The sequence below is a fragment of the Myxocyprinus asiaticus genome, chromosome 29 (assembly GCF_019703515.2).
Source record: "Myxocyprinus asiaticus isolate MX2 ecotype Aquarium Trade chromosome 29, UBuf_Myxa_2, whole genome shotgun sequence".
Taxonomy (NCBI): Eukaryota; Metazoa; Chordata; class Actinopteri; order Cypriniformes; family Catostomidae; genus Myxocyprinus; species Myxocyprinus asiaticus.
This window is the reverse complement of record NC_059372.1, coordinates 31955995-31972411: the sequence shown is the minus strand read 5'-3', so window position 1 is coordinate 31972411 and position 16417 is coordinate 31955995. Positions and strand designations below refer to the sequence as shown.

General features: G+C 36.8%; 1 protein-coding gene across 1 annotated transcript in view; it reads left to right on the top strand.

Annotated features, from left to right (window-relative positions):
* lama5 (laminin, alpha 5) overlaps positions 1–16417 on the top strand; it is a 128757-nt gene that overhangs the window by 32716 nt on the left and 79624 nt on the right. Inside the window, exons 3-6 of the mRNA XM_051662274.1 lie at positions 7439–7556; positions 8485–8603; positions 8826–8996; positions 9166–9263. Coding sequence (XP_051518234.1) covers positions 7439–7556; positions 8485–8603; positions 8826–8996; positions 9166–9263 — 506 coding nt within the window. The remainder of the gene's footprint in view (positions 1–7438; positions 7557–8484; positions 8604–8825; positions 8997–9165; positions 9264–16417) is intronic.

The following is a 16417-nucleotide window of genomic DNA, read 5'->3' as shown; positions in this document are numbered from 1 at the left end:
CAATGTTCATTATGGCCAAAAGTTCCATTTTTGTTTCATCAGATCAGAGGAAATTTCTCCATAAAGTAAGATCTTTGTCCCCATGTGCACTTGCAAACTGCAGTCTGGCTTTATTATGGCAGTTTTGGAGCAGTGGCTTCTTCCTTGCTGAGCAGCCTTTCAGGTTATGTCGATATAGGACTCGTTTTACTGTGGATATAGATACTTGTCTACCTGTTTCCGCCAGCATCTTCACAAGGTCTTTTGCTGTTGTTCTGGGATTGATTTGCACTTTTCGCACCAAACTACGTTCATCTCTAGGAGACAGAATGCGTCACCTTCCTGAGCGGTATGATGGCTACGTGGTCCCATGGTGTTTATACTTGTGTGCTATTGTTTGTACAGATGAATGTGGTACCTTCAGGCATTTGGAGATTGCTCCCAAGGATGAACCAGACTTATGGAGGTCCACAATTTTCTTTCTGAGGTCTTGGCTGATTTCTTTTGATTTTCCCATGATGTCAAGCAAAGTGGCACTGAGTTTGAAGGTAGGCCCTAAAATACATCCACAGGTACACCTCCAATTCAGTACACCTCCTATCAGAAGCTAATAAGCTAATTGTCTAAAAAAGGATCTACCATCATTTTCTAGAATTTTCCAAGCTGCTAAAAGGCACAGTTAACATAGTGTATGTAAACTTCTGACCCATTGGAATTGTGATATAGTCAATTAAAAGTGAAACAATCTGTCTGTAAACAATTGTTGGAATACTCTTGTCATGCACAAAGTAGATGTCCTAAATGACTTGCCAAAAATATAGTTTGCTAATATGAAATCTGTGGAGTGGTTAAAAAATTTGTTTTAATGATTTCAACCTAAGTGAATGTAAACTTCTGACTTCAACTGTAGATCGCTTTTGTAGTTTTATAGGTGCTGATGTGCATCAAAGATTAATAACCCCAATTTTCCCATAATATATTTCCTCTCATGGCTAAATAGAACAGCCGTTCCCATGAGAATGTATCATCAGAGGTGCACATAACTTTTTTAGTCTAGTTCTTAGAGGATCAATAGGAGATTATGTTTGGTACTCACCCCTAGCGTTGTCTTCCTCACTGCCATCCTCCTCACTGTTTCCCTCACTATCCTCAGTTTCAATTATAGTACAGGATGATGTACTTGCTGCTTCCTGGATGGGGGAAGATGATGCACTTCCCTGTTTGAGTCTGCAATGGGCTGTTTACATCCATAGGTCTACAGCTGGCTTTGGGTCAAATGTTTCTGTGGTCATCTTTGACAAGTAGATGCTCATCAGGGCTGAGTGATGAGTATGTGACATTCGGGATTTGTACTTGTTATTTATTATATTGAGATGTGAGAAACCCCACTCACAAGCTACACTGCTCAAAGGAAGAGTAAGGGAAAATTTAAGGATCTTGTAGATGTTGGAGCAACTATCTGGATTGCTTGTATTTACTACCTTGACCAAATCAAACACAGAGGAAGCTGCCAAGCATTTTCCTGCTTGCTTTAAATGCATCCATTTTCTTATAGAGGAGTCTTTGTCAATAGGCAAGATGGCCTCATATTTCTGGAGAACAATGCTGATCATTTTATTTCCAAAATTGTGGAGGTCTTGCATTTCTTGAGGCCAAGTTGAAGGATCAAAAACTAAAAAATGATCACATGACTTCAGAGATTCATATCGGTTTTCAAACTCTCCAATTAAACCTCTAAGTAAATGAACTTTGTCCCTGTTAGCATCAGCATTGGAAACAGTGTTTTTCCTGTACTGACCTTCATCATCAAGCAAAAGCGTGAACTGATTTCTACTTTTTTTACTTTTACTTAAAATCCGTACTGATAGTCAGTGCAATGCTTTGCATTATTCGTGTTCTGCCTTCACGTGAATTATATGCTAATCCGACATTCACTCCTAGCCTTTTCAATAATGCAAAATCCTCAGCATACGAAGACATAGGACATGCGTGTTTAGTCTTATGGAATGCCAGGAGAAAAAACATTACAAAGAGCTTTTCGTTGTTCTTCATTCACCGTCTGTCAAGTGGGCGACTGGATTTTTCATCTTCACTAGCATGTCTGTTAGCGATTGCATGTGCCTACATTTGTATGCTCTTTACTCTTTTCGTGTTTATCAAATGCCGGATGACTGACATTTTTTGTCCCTGCATAGAAAGCACTAGTTTTGTTTGCTAGATGTGGGTGTGAACGACATATCTTACACCACATTTGGCTGCACTCATCGTCGGATTCAAGCCACGGTACTTCTTGGAGCCACTTCTCTTCTTTTGCTCTGGCTCGGTCTGACGTTTCTTTTGAGGTGGCAGAATGCCAAAGAAGTTACTTAATGTCTGTTGTTTTTTGGACATCTCTCACAGTCTTACATTTGTTCGATCCAAGATGGTAACTGTGTATTAACACCTGTCAATTACGTTGATGGTACAGAAATGAGCGATCTAAAAAAAATTAACCCAGCGCATTTTCTATTTCCGTTGCGCACCTGTGCACCAGTTATGTGCACCCCTGTGTATTATGGTGTTTTGAGAGCAGTAGAGATAGCAGAAACAACACAGATTCTTACAGTTCAGGTGGTTATCACAAACAACCAGGGGAGGATCTAGAAATTTTTAAAGGAGGGTGCCACAGAGGGCCCACAGTGTGCAGAGAGGGGCCCTCTGTGGCCCCCTATAATAACGGATTAACATGAGTCTATGCTCTTTAAATCTGAACACATGACCTAATACATAAGGAATGTAAAAACAAACTTATAAATACTTAATTACATAATTTTGTTATATCTTTTACATACTCATTTAATAACTATCAACTCTACAGAAGTTATCAGTAGCGGTTCTTTGACAACAATTGAAAACATAGTTATCGTGAAATTTAATTTACATGAGGAGGACCACATTTACATCCAATTAATAATACATTTACATGGAACAGAACCAAAATATAATTTAAATATCAATCTATATAAACAAATCTAACATAAACTAAATATAAATTGTCTGCATGGATTCCGTCAGATTTACTGAGTAGAAACTGGCAGACTGTGTGCCAGTCACATTTGGTTAAATGCGTTCATTTGACTTAAAGTTAAAAGGGATAGTTCACCTGAAAATGAAAACTCTCTCATTATTTACTCACCCTCATGCCATAAACAAAATTTTTTAAAAGAATATTTCAGCTCTGTAGGTACATACAATGCAAGTGAATGGAGACCAGACATTTGTAGCTCCAAAAATAACATAAAGGCAACATACAAGTAATCCATACGACAGTAGTTAAATCCATGTTTACGATATGATAGGTGTGGGTGAGAAACAGATCAATATTTAAGTCATTTTTTAATGTAAAACTCCACTTTTACTTTCAGATGTGGAAGTGAAATTAAACAGGCACCACATGTGACTTTTAGATGTAAAAATTAAAGTGGAGATTTATAGTAAAAAAGGGCTTCATTATTGTTTTGTGTCTCACCCACACCTATTCTATTGCTTCTAAAGAAATGGATTACTTTCATGCTGCCGTAATGTGATTTTTGGAGGTACGAAGTTCGATCACCATTCACTTGCATTGTATGGACCTACGGAGCTGAGATATACGTCTAAAAATCATAATTTGTAAGGTAAGAAAGTAAGTCATACACATCTGAGATGGCATGAGGGTGAATAAATAATGAGAGAATTTTCATTTTTGGGTGAACTATCCCTTTAAGCTATCAGATTCCCAACGCAGATATCTATATTGTAAAAATAAAAATTATTTAAATAAAATGGAGTGAGGCATTGCGGGCTATTTCAAACTTAACCATCAGTAAATCTATTCTGCATGAGGAGGAATACCACATTTACATTCAAAAGGCATAATTAACATAGAACAAAACCCAAAACACAATTTGCAGAATATAACCTTCTTATATTGTCTGGATTCAGTCAGCATAACTTATTTTTATGCACATTCTGGGATATTGCATAAAAACGGCTAATGGTAACACCAAGATGCGAATTAAATCTCCAAAATGCTTACCAAAAACATTTAAGCATGATTGAGGTGGATAAATGTTTTATTCGATAAGAAAATATCCCCATAAACTGTGAAGGAAACACATTTAATGAATAAACTCCTATCATTTATATAGGAATACAAGTTGTGCATCAAAAAGTCATGTGATGTAAATGTAATTAAATCATAACTGGACTAACCATCGGACCAAAGTCATTGCATCTGAAATGTTGCTCTGGTCTGCGTAGAGTTTGCAGATAAAATAAGTTGGTCACAAACTTGAACTGTGTAGAAGAGCAGGTTAATTGACACTTTTGAAAAATATCTTATGTATCCGCACAGCAAAAGGAGGAAAGTGCACTAGCGTTCCCAGGACATGTGCTGGTGTTTTGTGATATTCTAATTTTTAATTTTTAAATTAAATTTGCAACTTGGATGGAAACATGCAAGTGGAAAAGACATCTTTTAACTGCATTGTTTTGCGTTGCTTTATTAACGCCTATTTTGCAAACAGTTGAGTTGATAAATAGGTTTCGAGCGCATTTCAAAGTGCTTTTGTTGAGTTCAGCGTGTTGCATGCATCAAAGATGCAGGCAGCCCCACGTAGTCAACTAACTGCGCTGTGTCCAACAGATCTGTGAAACCTGGTTGCTCAAATGCGTCTCCTGTGACCACTTGTGTTTGGATTTTGAGGGGAGTTTTCATGAGGAAATACATCAATCACTAAGCCAGTGTGTTACTGCATGATAATAAACCATTTGGTTCTAAGTAGTTCTCGCTCTCAATGGGGTGCGTGGTAAGTTGTGCATGGATCGCGGAGAGTAGCATGAGCCTCCACATGCTGGGAGTCTCCGCGGGGTCATGCACAGCGAGCCACGTTATAAGATGCACGGATTGACGGTCTCAGAAGCGGAGGCAACTGAGACTTGTCCCGGATTGAGGTGAATAACCGTGCCACCACGAGGACCTACTAAGTAGTGGGAATTGGGCATTCCAAATTGGGAGAAAAGGGGATAAAAAAAAGAAAAAAAGATAGCATGACAAAAACAGGCATGCTGTTTCTCCCAGATACAGTTGATATTTAATCTAAGCACAAATGCAACATTTTAGCGCGAGATCTACTGTAATTCACACAAAAGTTTCTGTCAAAACAGTATGCTGTACCTGCAGACATGATGTTGCTTGGATATGCGGCCTTTGCGCTAGTGATACGAGTATGCAAATGAGCAAACAAACATTTTTTGTGTGTGTGTGACGAATGCTTTTCCAGGACAGGGGCACTGAAGGGGCTAATCAGATTTCATCTGGGGCCATTGCCCCTGTGGCCCCTCCCCTAGATCCGCCCCTGCAAACAACTAAAATGGATCAAGTAGATTTGAGCTGACCAACTGATTTTGATTGGTGTCAGAGCCCATATAAATACATTTGAATGAAATAAAATACTTTTCTAATAATCTACACTAAAGAAGATCCATTTTGAAAAAAGTCTTTGTCTGAGAGAAAAACATGTCTGAAACAAATAGGTTGTTCAGTTCACACAGCCATTTGGTGTTATTAATATTTATATGATTGCAGTTGTTCAGGATTGTAATTTCAACATCAACTCAGAATTACCTCCTCTTGGGGGATTATTTAATAGTTACCATGATGTCACTTTCTTCCTCCATCCTTCCTTTCTCTCAGAATGACTGTGTATTAATGGAGCAATGCTGATGGAGTTTGTTCAGGGAAAACAGAGCAAGTCAATTAATTCAATTATTGTCTTTGATTAAGTCATTGTGGGAGAACATCTGTCAACCCCAAGTGACTAAATCAATTCATCAATAATTTAAAAAAAACAATAATGTGACATTTTATTAACTTGCAGTCATAACTGGCTTATTACATGGTTACATCCCAACAGACTGGGAAACGGGATTGATATAAAAGGACTATTCACAATTATGAGTGCATTTATTCTGTCTCTATGAGTTTATATTTGAATTATTTCTGTGAAAAGAATGCTGTGGGAATTTTAAGGTTTTATGTAGCATTGGCTTCGAAAATGTGCTGGTTTAATTGTCTTCACCTCCATTAGATACATGTCTAACTACTGTATATCTATTATTTATGTAGTTTAAATATATGTTATTAGGGTTTAGAATTAACTCCTAGAGTATTTTACAGTGTTTTGGTAGTGTGTTGGCTCTAAGGTAGGTGAATTAGCCAGTGGTAATTCGATATGGGTTTATCAATCTAAAGTGCAGGGTTGCTGATGGCCGATATAATAATAATTAATATAATAATTTTATTTGTATAGCATCTTTTAGCTATTAATCAAAAAGTGCTTCACAAAACATAAAATCAAAAACCCACACAGTAAAACACAACATATTCACATAGAAATAAAATCAACACACACAGGAAAACACAACACATTCACATAGTAATAAAAGACTTTGAAAGTGCGTTGATTTAAATCTAAAAACAGGGCATTACAATTATCAAGGTAAGACGAAATAAAAGCATGTATAAGATTCTCTGTCTCCATGAAACTCAAGACATGTCTAACCTGGGAAATGTTCCTTAACTGATAAAAACAAGCTTGAATTAACTTCCTGGATGTGATATTCAAAATTTACATTAGTATCAAAGTAGACTCCCAAATTTGTTCACCACCTGCTGATTATTTGGGACCACATGTCTAAGTGCTGACTCAATCTGACTTTTTTAAGAATAAGGACAGATTATAACAACCTCTGTTTTATCAGTATTTAACTGAAGAAAATTGCATGCCATCCAATTTTTTATATGTTCTATACACACTTGAATAACATTTAAATTAGTCAGATCATTGGGATTCAGCGACAAATACAATTGCGGGTTATCTGCAATGAAAATTAATGTTGTATTTTCGAATCACAGAACCAAGCAGTAACATATACAGTATAGTGAAAACAATATTGGCCCTAACAGGGATCCTTGTGGAACACCACAATTAATTTTTGAAGAGGAGGACATCTCATCTCCAACAGACTAAACATTTTCTATTCATCAATTTGGAAACAAACCAGTCTAAAGACACCCCAGATATTCCCACCCATCACTTCAGTGTTTCGATTAAAATGGAATGATCAACTGTATCAATGCAGATAAACAATGCTAAAAAAAAAAAAAAAAGATTATAACAATTACTCAAAAAACCTATATACAGTATATACATTTAAAACCAAATGTGTGTACTGTCCATTGACAGTTGACATTGAGCAAATACATTAAAAACAAGTAAACATAGAAAGATTTGGGACAGTGGCCATCGGCAATGACATTGATCGAAGACGATAATATCAAAATAACTGAATATTGGTCACAGTTTATATCTAGTTGTTTGCCATTATTCATATTTTAATAGGCTCTATTGAATTTTCCTCTATATTCCATTCCCAGCTCTTCCATGTCGCATATGTGCTCATCAAGTTTGCCAATTCCCCTCGGCCAGATCTGTGGGTGCTGGAGCGCTCCATTGACTTTGGGAAAACCTACCAGCCATGGCAGTTCTTTGCCTGTGAGTACAAACAAAATTAGAATTATTTTTATCTAATGTTGTGATGTGCTGTTTTGTGTTCACTTTATATTTTCATCAAGGTACTAAAACAGAGTTTCAGCAGAGTTTCATGAACATTATATACCCTTTAGAGATTGAGAGAAATGCATGATGGGAATGACACAGTGGGTTAACTGAGAAAGGTCAGATTTTGGACAGTTCTACATGTTCTCTGGGTTTTGGGTTTGTGCTCACAAACACACACACACACACACACATTTTTGGTGTTTTGTTTTGCCACTGAAGGCTATCAGTACTGTAGGTGGCAACACAATCCTGGCAATAGTTGGGCTGAGGGGGAAAAATTCAATAATAAGAGACAATAAAGATAGACTTGGCTGGCACATGGAGGTCTGCCATTTTCAACATTATGAAACAAAATATTCAGTTGTTTAGCTAAACTTGCAATCCATCAGCCCACAAGCAGCTCTGTGACTCCAAAGGCAAAGCGCCTGAGAGAGATGGAGATGAGAAGACAGAACATAGTGTAACAGAGGACAGCATGTCTTATTTTCCAGAAACATGCTCTACACAAATACGCAATTACGAATGCTTGGTCAACCCATTGCAAGCATCCAGACCAGTTGTACCTTACTTGCATTACTCTGAAGATAGCAAACTCAGTACTCAAGGGGTCTACAGTATAGAGTTACCTTCAAATGTCTGTGCTGTTATACTGGGTGTGTTATGATTTGAACAATTTTAATAATAAATCTAGACTTTTTCATTATTTACTACACTAGAAGTACATAATATTAAAGAACCCATAATATTACACCCTTTGTAGTCTTTCCTCTCACTGTCAAATAGATTTTCCTGGCTACTGTCCAAAATCTTTCTATGTTTACATTTTGAAAATGTATTTGTTCATTGTCTGTTTGTGCTCTAGCCTCTAAGAGAGACTGTATTGAGCGGTTTGGCCAGAGGACTATCGAGCGTATCAATCATGACAACGATGTCATCTGCACAACAGAGTATTCACGTATTGTCCCTCTGGAGAATGGAGAGGTACGGACACACACACACACAAACTCATGAACACTCACGGATATGCACAAATCTGACAATATTAGCAAGCTCAGTCTTTTATTCAATGTCTTTTAGAGTAATGTTGGCACATTTAGTTTCTTTGCGTCTGTGAAGTGAAGTTAACAGAAGACTTCATTGTGGTCTTGATAAGTCATTGTGCTTCCATGTTTGTGTTTATGTCTCTCTCACACACACTTTCAGATTGTGGTGTCTCTGGTGAACGGGCGACCAGGTGCGATGAACTTCTCCTACTCTCCTATGCTGAGGGAGTTCACCAAGGCTACCAACATCCGCCTTCGTTTCCTCCGGACAAACACTCTGCTGGGTCACCTGATGGGCAAAGCCCTGAGAGACCCCACGGTCACACGACGAGTAAGATAGACTGCACTTACATTCAGTCTTTTCCTGAAAAATATAACAGTTTTAACTATAGCTTTGAACAGGAACAACTAAGCAATAGCATAGTAACTTTGTGCTGTTCTCTTTTAAATCAACAAATTATTGTTCCATCTTTAACATGCCCTCTGTGTTTATTCTTCAGTATTATTACAGTCTTAAAGACCTCAGTATTGGAGGAAGATGTGTGTGTAATGGCCATGCAGAGGCCTGTAATGCCCAAGACCCCAATGACCCGTACAAGTGAGTGACCTGTTTTAAATACTGTTTGCCTGTCCCTATAAGATTACGGGGTGAGGGGATTCTTAAGGCCCTGATTTACTTCCGGAGAAGTTCTTCTTCGTTCAGGTGTAAAGAAGTTCTAAACAGCTGAGCAACGGTATACTGTTTGTGAACATTCAGACACCCACCACGCTGCTGTGGGAGGCATTTAGAGGAGCATTTAAATATGAGGAAGCTACATGTTAATCCTTTATAATGTGTTATCAATGACTTTTTGCCTCATTCTTTGAATAGAAGTCACGGTAAGTAAAAGAAGCTGTTTTAACCAATCAATGATGATTTAAAGTAATATATATATATATGCAGTAGATAATGTTTAATTTGTCTTGTTTACATTGCTAATTCATGATGCTTATGCGCTTACACGCTATACACGGCCATAATATTTCCTTGCGGCGATTACACTGTTATTGTAATTTATGATGACACTGATACTTCTGCAACGACAGGTGTATAAAAGTGTTAATGTTCATAATACAGACAAAAGAATGATGATAGAGGCATATCTTACTTTGGGCAGATGTGTGAATGGCTTTTGCAGCAGATGACACATGAGTGAAAGGGCAATTTAGAGTATTTGAGTAGATTTGATTTCTTTTTTTAGACTAATTAAATAAAAAAAATTGCGTGACATGTTCTTGGAAAATGTCTCTATGTGAACAAACATGCTGATGTGAGTAAATGTGAACCAGCTGGCTAATAACTCTACACGCCGGTGTGTTCACGTTGAATACAGAGTGAACAATGTAAACAAAGTAGTAGGTGGCGCTCCAGTTCACACCTACCGATGACATGGACCAGTGGCAGTAAGAAGGTGTTTAGCAGCCGGTTAGATGTTTTCCTAAAAGAGCTGTAACGAACCACTGAAACAAACACAAAAACACCGTCCTTTTGTCCAGATTTTGTTCCAAATGATGTCACACCTGCTCATTCTTCGATTTCGTAATGAGTATATCTGGGCCTTTAGTGTTTTATAGTGTGGATTGTACAGTATGTGTGTGTGTCAGATAGAAAGACTGACATCATAACTGTTCATAATCTGCTTTTTCCTGTTTGTGGAGGGGGTTCTGTGCTTGTCGATACCTTTAGTTTCCACCTGCGTGGCAGTCTGCTAACAGGTGCATATATGCTGCCCTGACGTTCTGCGCAGAGTCACAGCACAGTCAGTAATGGAGGAGTCCTCATCTTCCTGATTCTGAATGTTCTGCACACATTTTTAACTCAAAATATTGCTTATCCTCAAGCACTCCACTAACAAAAAAGAACTCAATATTATCATGGTACTCTCATAGTTCTTTGGACCATAGCAATAGCATGCTTTTTTGGACATGTACCATGGTAGCACCATGGTTTTCTTTAAAGTACCTTGAAGGAACTTCTATAGTACCTGAATATGGTAATCATTCTGTACCATGGTATATACTGTAAGAACTATGGTATTACCATTTTATACCAGCACAATACCACCACAGTTCTCTTTTGTAAGGGGCTGCTCACACCCGTATGCAAGGTCAAGTTTGAAAGGAATATTCCAGGTTCAATACAAGTTAGGCTCCATCGACAGCATTTGTGGCATAATGTTGAAATACCACAAAAAAAGAATTTCAACTTGCCCCTTATTTTCTTTAAAAAACAGCAAAAATCGAGGTTACAGTGAGGCACTTACAATGGAAGTGAATGGGGCTAATGTTTGGAGGGTTTAATGGCAGAAATGTGAAGCTTATAATTTTATAAAAACACTTACATTAATTCTTCTGGTAAAACTTGTGTATTATTTGAGCTGTAAAGTTGTATATATCGTCATTTTTTTTTTTTTTTTTTTTTTTTTTACAATCGATTTAGGGTTTTAGGGTTTGTTGACAGTACATTGTCATGGCAATGAAGTTGTAAAATTGGCTATGACTTTACACAGAAAAGTGATGGTAAGTGATTATATCACACTAAAATCATGTTAACACACATTGTTTACATTTTGTGTCTATTCTTTTGAAACGCTATTTAAACGTTTATGGACTGGCCCCATTCACTTCCATTGGAAGTGTATCACTGGAACCTCGATTTTTGCTTTTTAAAAGAAAAGGAGCGACGAGTCGAAATAATTTTTTGTGGTAATCAACATTATGCCTCAAATGCTGTCGATTGAGCTTAACTTGTATTGAACCTGGAATATTACGTTAATATTCTATTAGCCGTACTTAATCCAGAAAAAACTGCTTCAGGACGAATAACACCACAAAACAACAGACGCTGTATTTCGTTTTTTTCAGCTTAGTTGATTAGAATATTTGCATCTTGAAGTTTGTTGGTGTAGAGTTATAGGCAGGTCTTCTCATCTATGCGCATATGGCAAGAGAGTGAGTGATGATGGCTAGGCAAGGAAGTCCTTAAGAACTAAGGGCCCGCAAGCATTTGGATTTATGAGCTTGTTAAAAGATGCGTTATGCGCCTCCGGGACAGCACAGTATACTGTTTTCATGTTCGTAACCTTCTAATTGACCAGTGCCTAAGAAACAGATAATAGTGGCTCAATTTCAGGGCACGCTTTGGACAAAATGCTTGCCAAGGTTTTCATACATCCAGGTCATTGTAGAACATCTTGTAGAATGTATTAGTAAACTTCAGTTGGAAACGGTTTCTATTTGTTGAAAACATTTGACTAGTTAATCATATGGCCTCAGTTGTTTAACCAATGTATTGGATTACTGGTTGCTTTTGTTACTTTGATCATTGTGCAAGATTATGGTTGAAAGTTATTTAGTAGTACAATCTTAAACACATTTAAGCTAAATACTTTCAGATCAGTGGAGTGTTCCTTTAGCACAGAAGACCTTTGGACATTAAGTAGATCATGCTGTTTAACTGACAAAGGTTTATTTAACATTGCAGGAATGTTGAAAGATTCCTTTGCTCTTGGCATGCACAGTCGTGTCGCAAGGGAAATATCCTCCAGCTATAGTTTTTGTCCCTGCTGATGAATAGTCTGTTACTGTATTCAGCCATTCTATAAATTCCTGAATCTTTCAGTGTGAGCATACAGGATTAGAACTGCCTGGAAGGTGTCACATCTGTCAGTAAAAAAAAAAAAAAACTTGCCTGTGTAAGATATCAAAACCCAGAGGGCTAATACTGATCAAAACAGCTAGAAACAGCTAGAAACAGATGCAAGTATTACGTTTGAAAAGAAGAGTACTGTTTCAGAGTATGTAACCTTCATGGATCTGTCTTAAATCTGCAGCTCTTTGTGATTTTGTCTGTATTGGAGAGCTTTTTCTCTAGTCTTGGTGCATGTCGGCATGCTTTTGCGTGCAACTGACATTGTGCCGATCTATTGATCTGAATGAGATCTGGATACTATGAACCCAGATGTTTTCCTCTGAGATAGCCACACTTGTATATTTCAGATCAAACTAACATCTTGTTTTAGGTGTGGAAGATTTATTGGTGTCTGTTTCTGTGGTGACTCTTCATTGAAAAAAGCAGCTCTGAATGAATGAGCAGCTGAAGGGTGGATGAGTTTGATTGACAGAGCTAAATGAAAATTATCCTGGGACTGAGTCAAACACCCAAGGTCAAAGGTCAGTCAAGAAAGCGTGCTCCACCTACGCTTCCCCAATGCACCTGTTTGCCTCAGAGGTATCTAGAGTTTAACAGAGGTCAATGTGTGGTTGATTTATAGGGAAAGTTGGGCAGAGAGGTAACTTTATCCATGCTGCAAGTTTAACCTGAAACCTAAGAAGTTCAGGTATATGTTTTAAGGTCTTAGAGGAGATCTAGAGGGCAGCTTAGGGTTAATCGACTCTAGAAGGGGTTGGTTAGTATGGCTGACAGGTATTTGACATTATTACAGTAGTATGGTTTGAAGTGAAGCTCTGGAACACTTTCTCTGACTGAGGATGGGTGCTAATGACGTATTATACCGCTGCTCAAGCTGAACCATCCAAACAGATTTAGGGAAAATAATGTGTGTATGCACGCAATGTGTGTATCCATCTGTGTGCAAACTGTGAGACTGAAAGTCGGCGTGTAACTAAATATTTTTGTTTCAGATGTCAGCCGCACAGATCAGCTACAATTCTCAGAATCAATTCTCTATCAGAACTCACATCTTATTTATTATCTCTACAATTAACATGGATACATTTGAGAAACTTTACTGTTATAGCAGCCTTGTGGAAGATTTTTGTGGTCTTATTTTATGTACCAAGTGATGGACTTTCAAAACTTATGATAGATAGCCACAGCTACGTTAAATTAGGTTAGGTTCAGTCAATTCCTCATGGATCAAAGAATCAGTTATAGACATAATAGTTTTGGTCTGGATATGTCATCATTTAATTTCTTATTGAGGTGACTTATGCTGCTTTCACATGCTATCGGAATTTTCCTGCTTCCCACTTCTGAAGTGGTAATTACGAATACGTTGCATTCAAGTGCTTTATTGTCAGAAAAAAAACTTTAATTCATATTGTACATATTTCATGAGGAACTTTTATTTTGACACCATAAAATATATGACTCAGCTTGCTGATGATAATGGAATTTTGGTCAAAAACTAGCTATTTATACAGTGTAAAAATGTAAAACATGCATCAAATAGTTGCTGATATACATAAATGAATATGACCAAAACAGTAAGTGCTAACAATTAGCTGTATTTAGAAAAATTAATAAAACCAGTCATTCACTACAGAAACTGTACTCTCCTCCCATCTCGGAAACTTGGGTATCAAAAGCATTAATGTGCAAATCATGGGATGACTTTACTCTCTTTAACAACCATGAAAGCACTGACTGTAACATTTCCTTTCCGGCTGTGGGATTTGTTCATGCATTGTTGGACAACAGATATGTCGACTTATGATTCGTTTTTTGGCTTATGGTTTATTGTTACAAATCTTTAATACTTTTTTTGTAGAGGTCAACATTAATGATTTTTATTTAAATGTAGAACTTAGGTAAAATACATTTCCTTACTCACCACTTTGTTGCTTTTTGATGATGCAACTGTAAATGCAGCCACCCGTGAGCAAATGTATAAGTATCACTCTTAATTCGATTAGCTTTTCAGATGCCATAGGAAAATTTAGCATGTGTGAAGAACTTATCCGTTTCAGTCTCTCTGGTTGTCAAAGCTTTCTCTTACCCTCTTTCTCTAATTCTCTCTGTTCCTGGAAAGCAGCAAGGTCAATGATAAGTTTAGACACTTGAATAAAAACACTTTACGCTCTTGTGTGGCTCATTTGATGCCTGTAGATAAGAAGTACTTCAGTGTCTGCATAAATTGGCCCCTCAAGAATAAGATAGAAAGAGGAAAAGAGTGATTCTCATGAAACTAACCTTGAATAGCAGTGAGGATTTCCATCACTCACTTTTTTCTATCACAGTGAAAATCACTATGAAATTCTATTCTGAAACTTTAGCACTGTAGTACATGTGCTTCTTTCAACAGATGATTTAATGGTTTATTGTAATTTTTATAGAATTTTACAGTTCATTCCTCATTACTATAAAATGTGATTCAAAATGCAGATTGTTCCTTTAAACTTGGATCAGCCTGCCGGTGGGAACAAATAAGAAATAAATAATTATCAAAATATTAATAACTACAGTCTTGACCAACACAAAATAGGTATTGTTTTAAAGCTTTGAAGCTGTATTTTACAATGCATCCAGGTATTATGACCAAAACTGAACAAGTGCTTTGAAATTTGCAGACAAGTCTGAAATATTCCATTTTAAAAATGTATTAAACATTTTGAACTGTTCATATTATTGTAATCGTTAAAAATATCAAACTGATAAAATAGCCATTTGTCATATCTCATTGGAAAGCTCTCAATGAGTAAAATACAACCAGCCTATTTGTTTTACTCACAGACTCCGTCCTTTTGTCAGACTCTCCATAGAGTAATAACAGTACATGTCTTTGACATACGTTACATGTAAACAGGTGTTGCTTATAAGCCGCGTTTTCGCTTATAACTTCATGAAAAATAAACAGAACATAAAATATCACATACCATTATTTAAAAGGAGGGGATTCTTATGAAAATGAGCCCACACACAATGCAATTGGATGTATAGATCATTAGATAATCCACATGGAGCACAATGTGCACACAGCACATAATGTACTATCAGGCTAAAAACATGTTAGCTTTACTGAATCAGATGACTTCATCGGAAATTATGTAGTATGTTGTCCAGCGTCATGGAACAGTAAACCAATCATATTAGGATTCAGATCACTGCAACGAGAGGTGGAAGTCATCCAAATATGGGCAGAGAGTTATTCACTCTAATTACATATAGCCACCAGGAGATGGCACCAAATACATGACAGACTCAATGATGACTTAAATGACACAGAATGGAACTGAATGAGATCTTGTTACTCATGTCTGCATGCTTTGGAGAGAGCAACTATAATATTAAGTTTTATTTGTTTGGAGAGGCTTTTGAACACTAGGATTCAGAAAATTATTTTTGTTATGCTATAACTTTTAATTGCTTTGTCATATCAACACAAAATTTTACTCAGTTACAGGTGACATGATTGGAAACAAAACAAAAGCAGTTTTTCGGAGCTACCTTATTACACCCTGAGATATATAATGTCAAATATGAAAAATAAGGGGAAAAAAAGTAAATTTTTGGCTGCTCATGGAGTCTCATAATTTACCATAATCTATATCATTAAAAAAATGTGAAAAGTTTTCTTTTAAAATTATACCAAACCCTCTTTGGTTTTTTTAAAATTATTTTTATAGAGTTATAAACCATAATTTTGGGCATGCCAATGAAACAGGAAATCTTTAAAAACACCTTCAGGGCTAAAAGGGTTATTTAATGTCTATTGTAAATGTATATTGTACCTAATGTCTTAAATATTTGTAATTTCTACTGGAACTACTATTGCATAATATAATGAAGAAGAAAAAAACTGCTGTCCATCAACTAATTTCTTTGCCATGCCAATTCACAACAATTATGAGAGCATCTGTTTGTTCTCCAATTATGCATCAGCTCAAATCAGTTAGTTCAAAGATGGATGCTTGAATATTTGTCTTCTAACTTTTCTTGACTGAAAATGTTGTCTCTATACCTCCTATTAC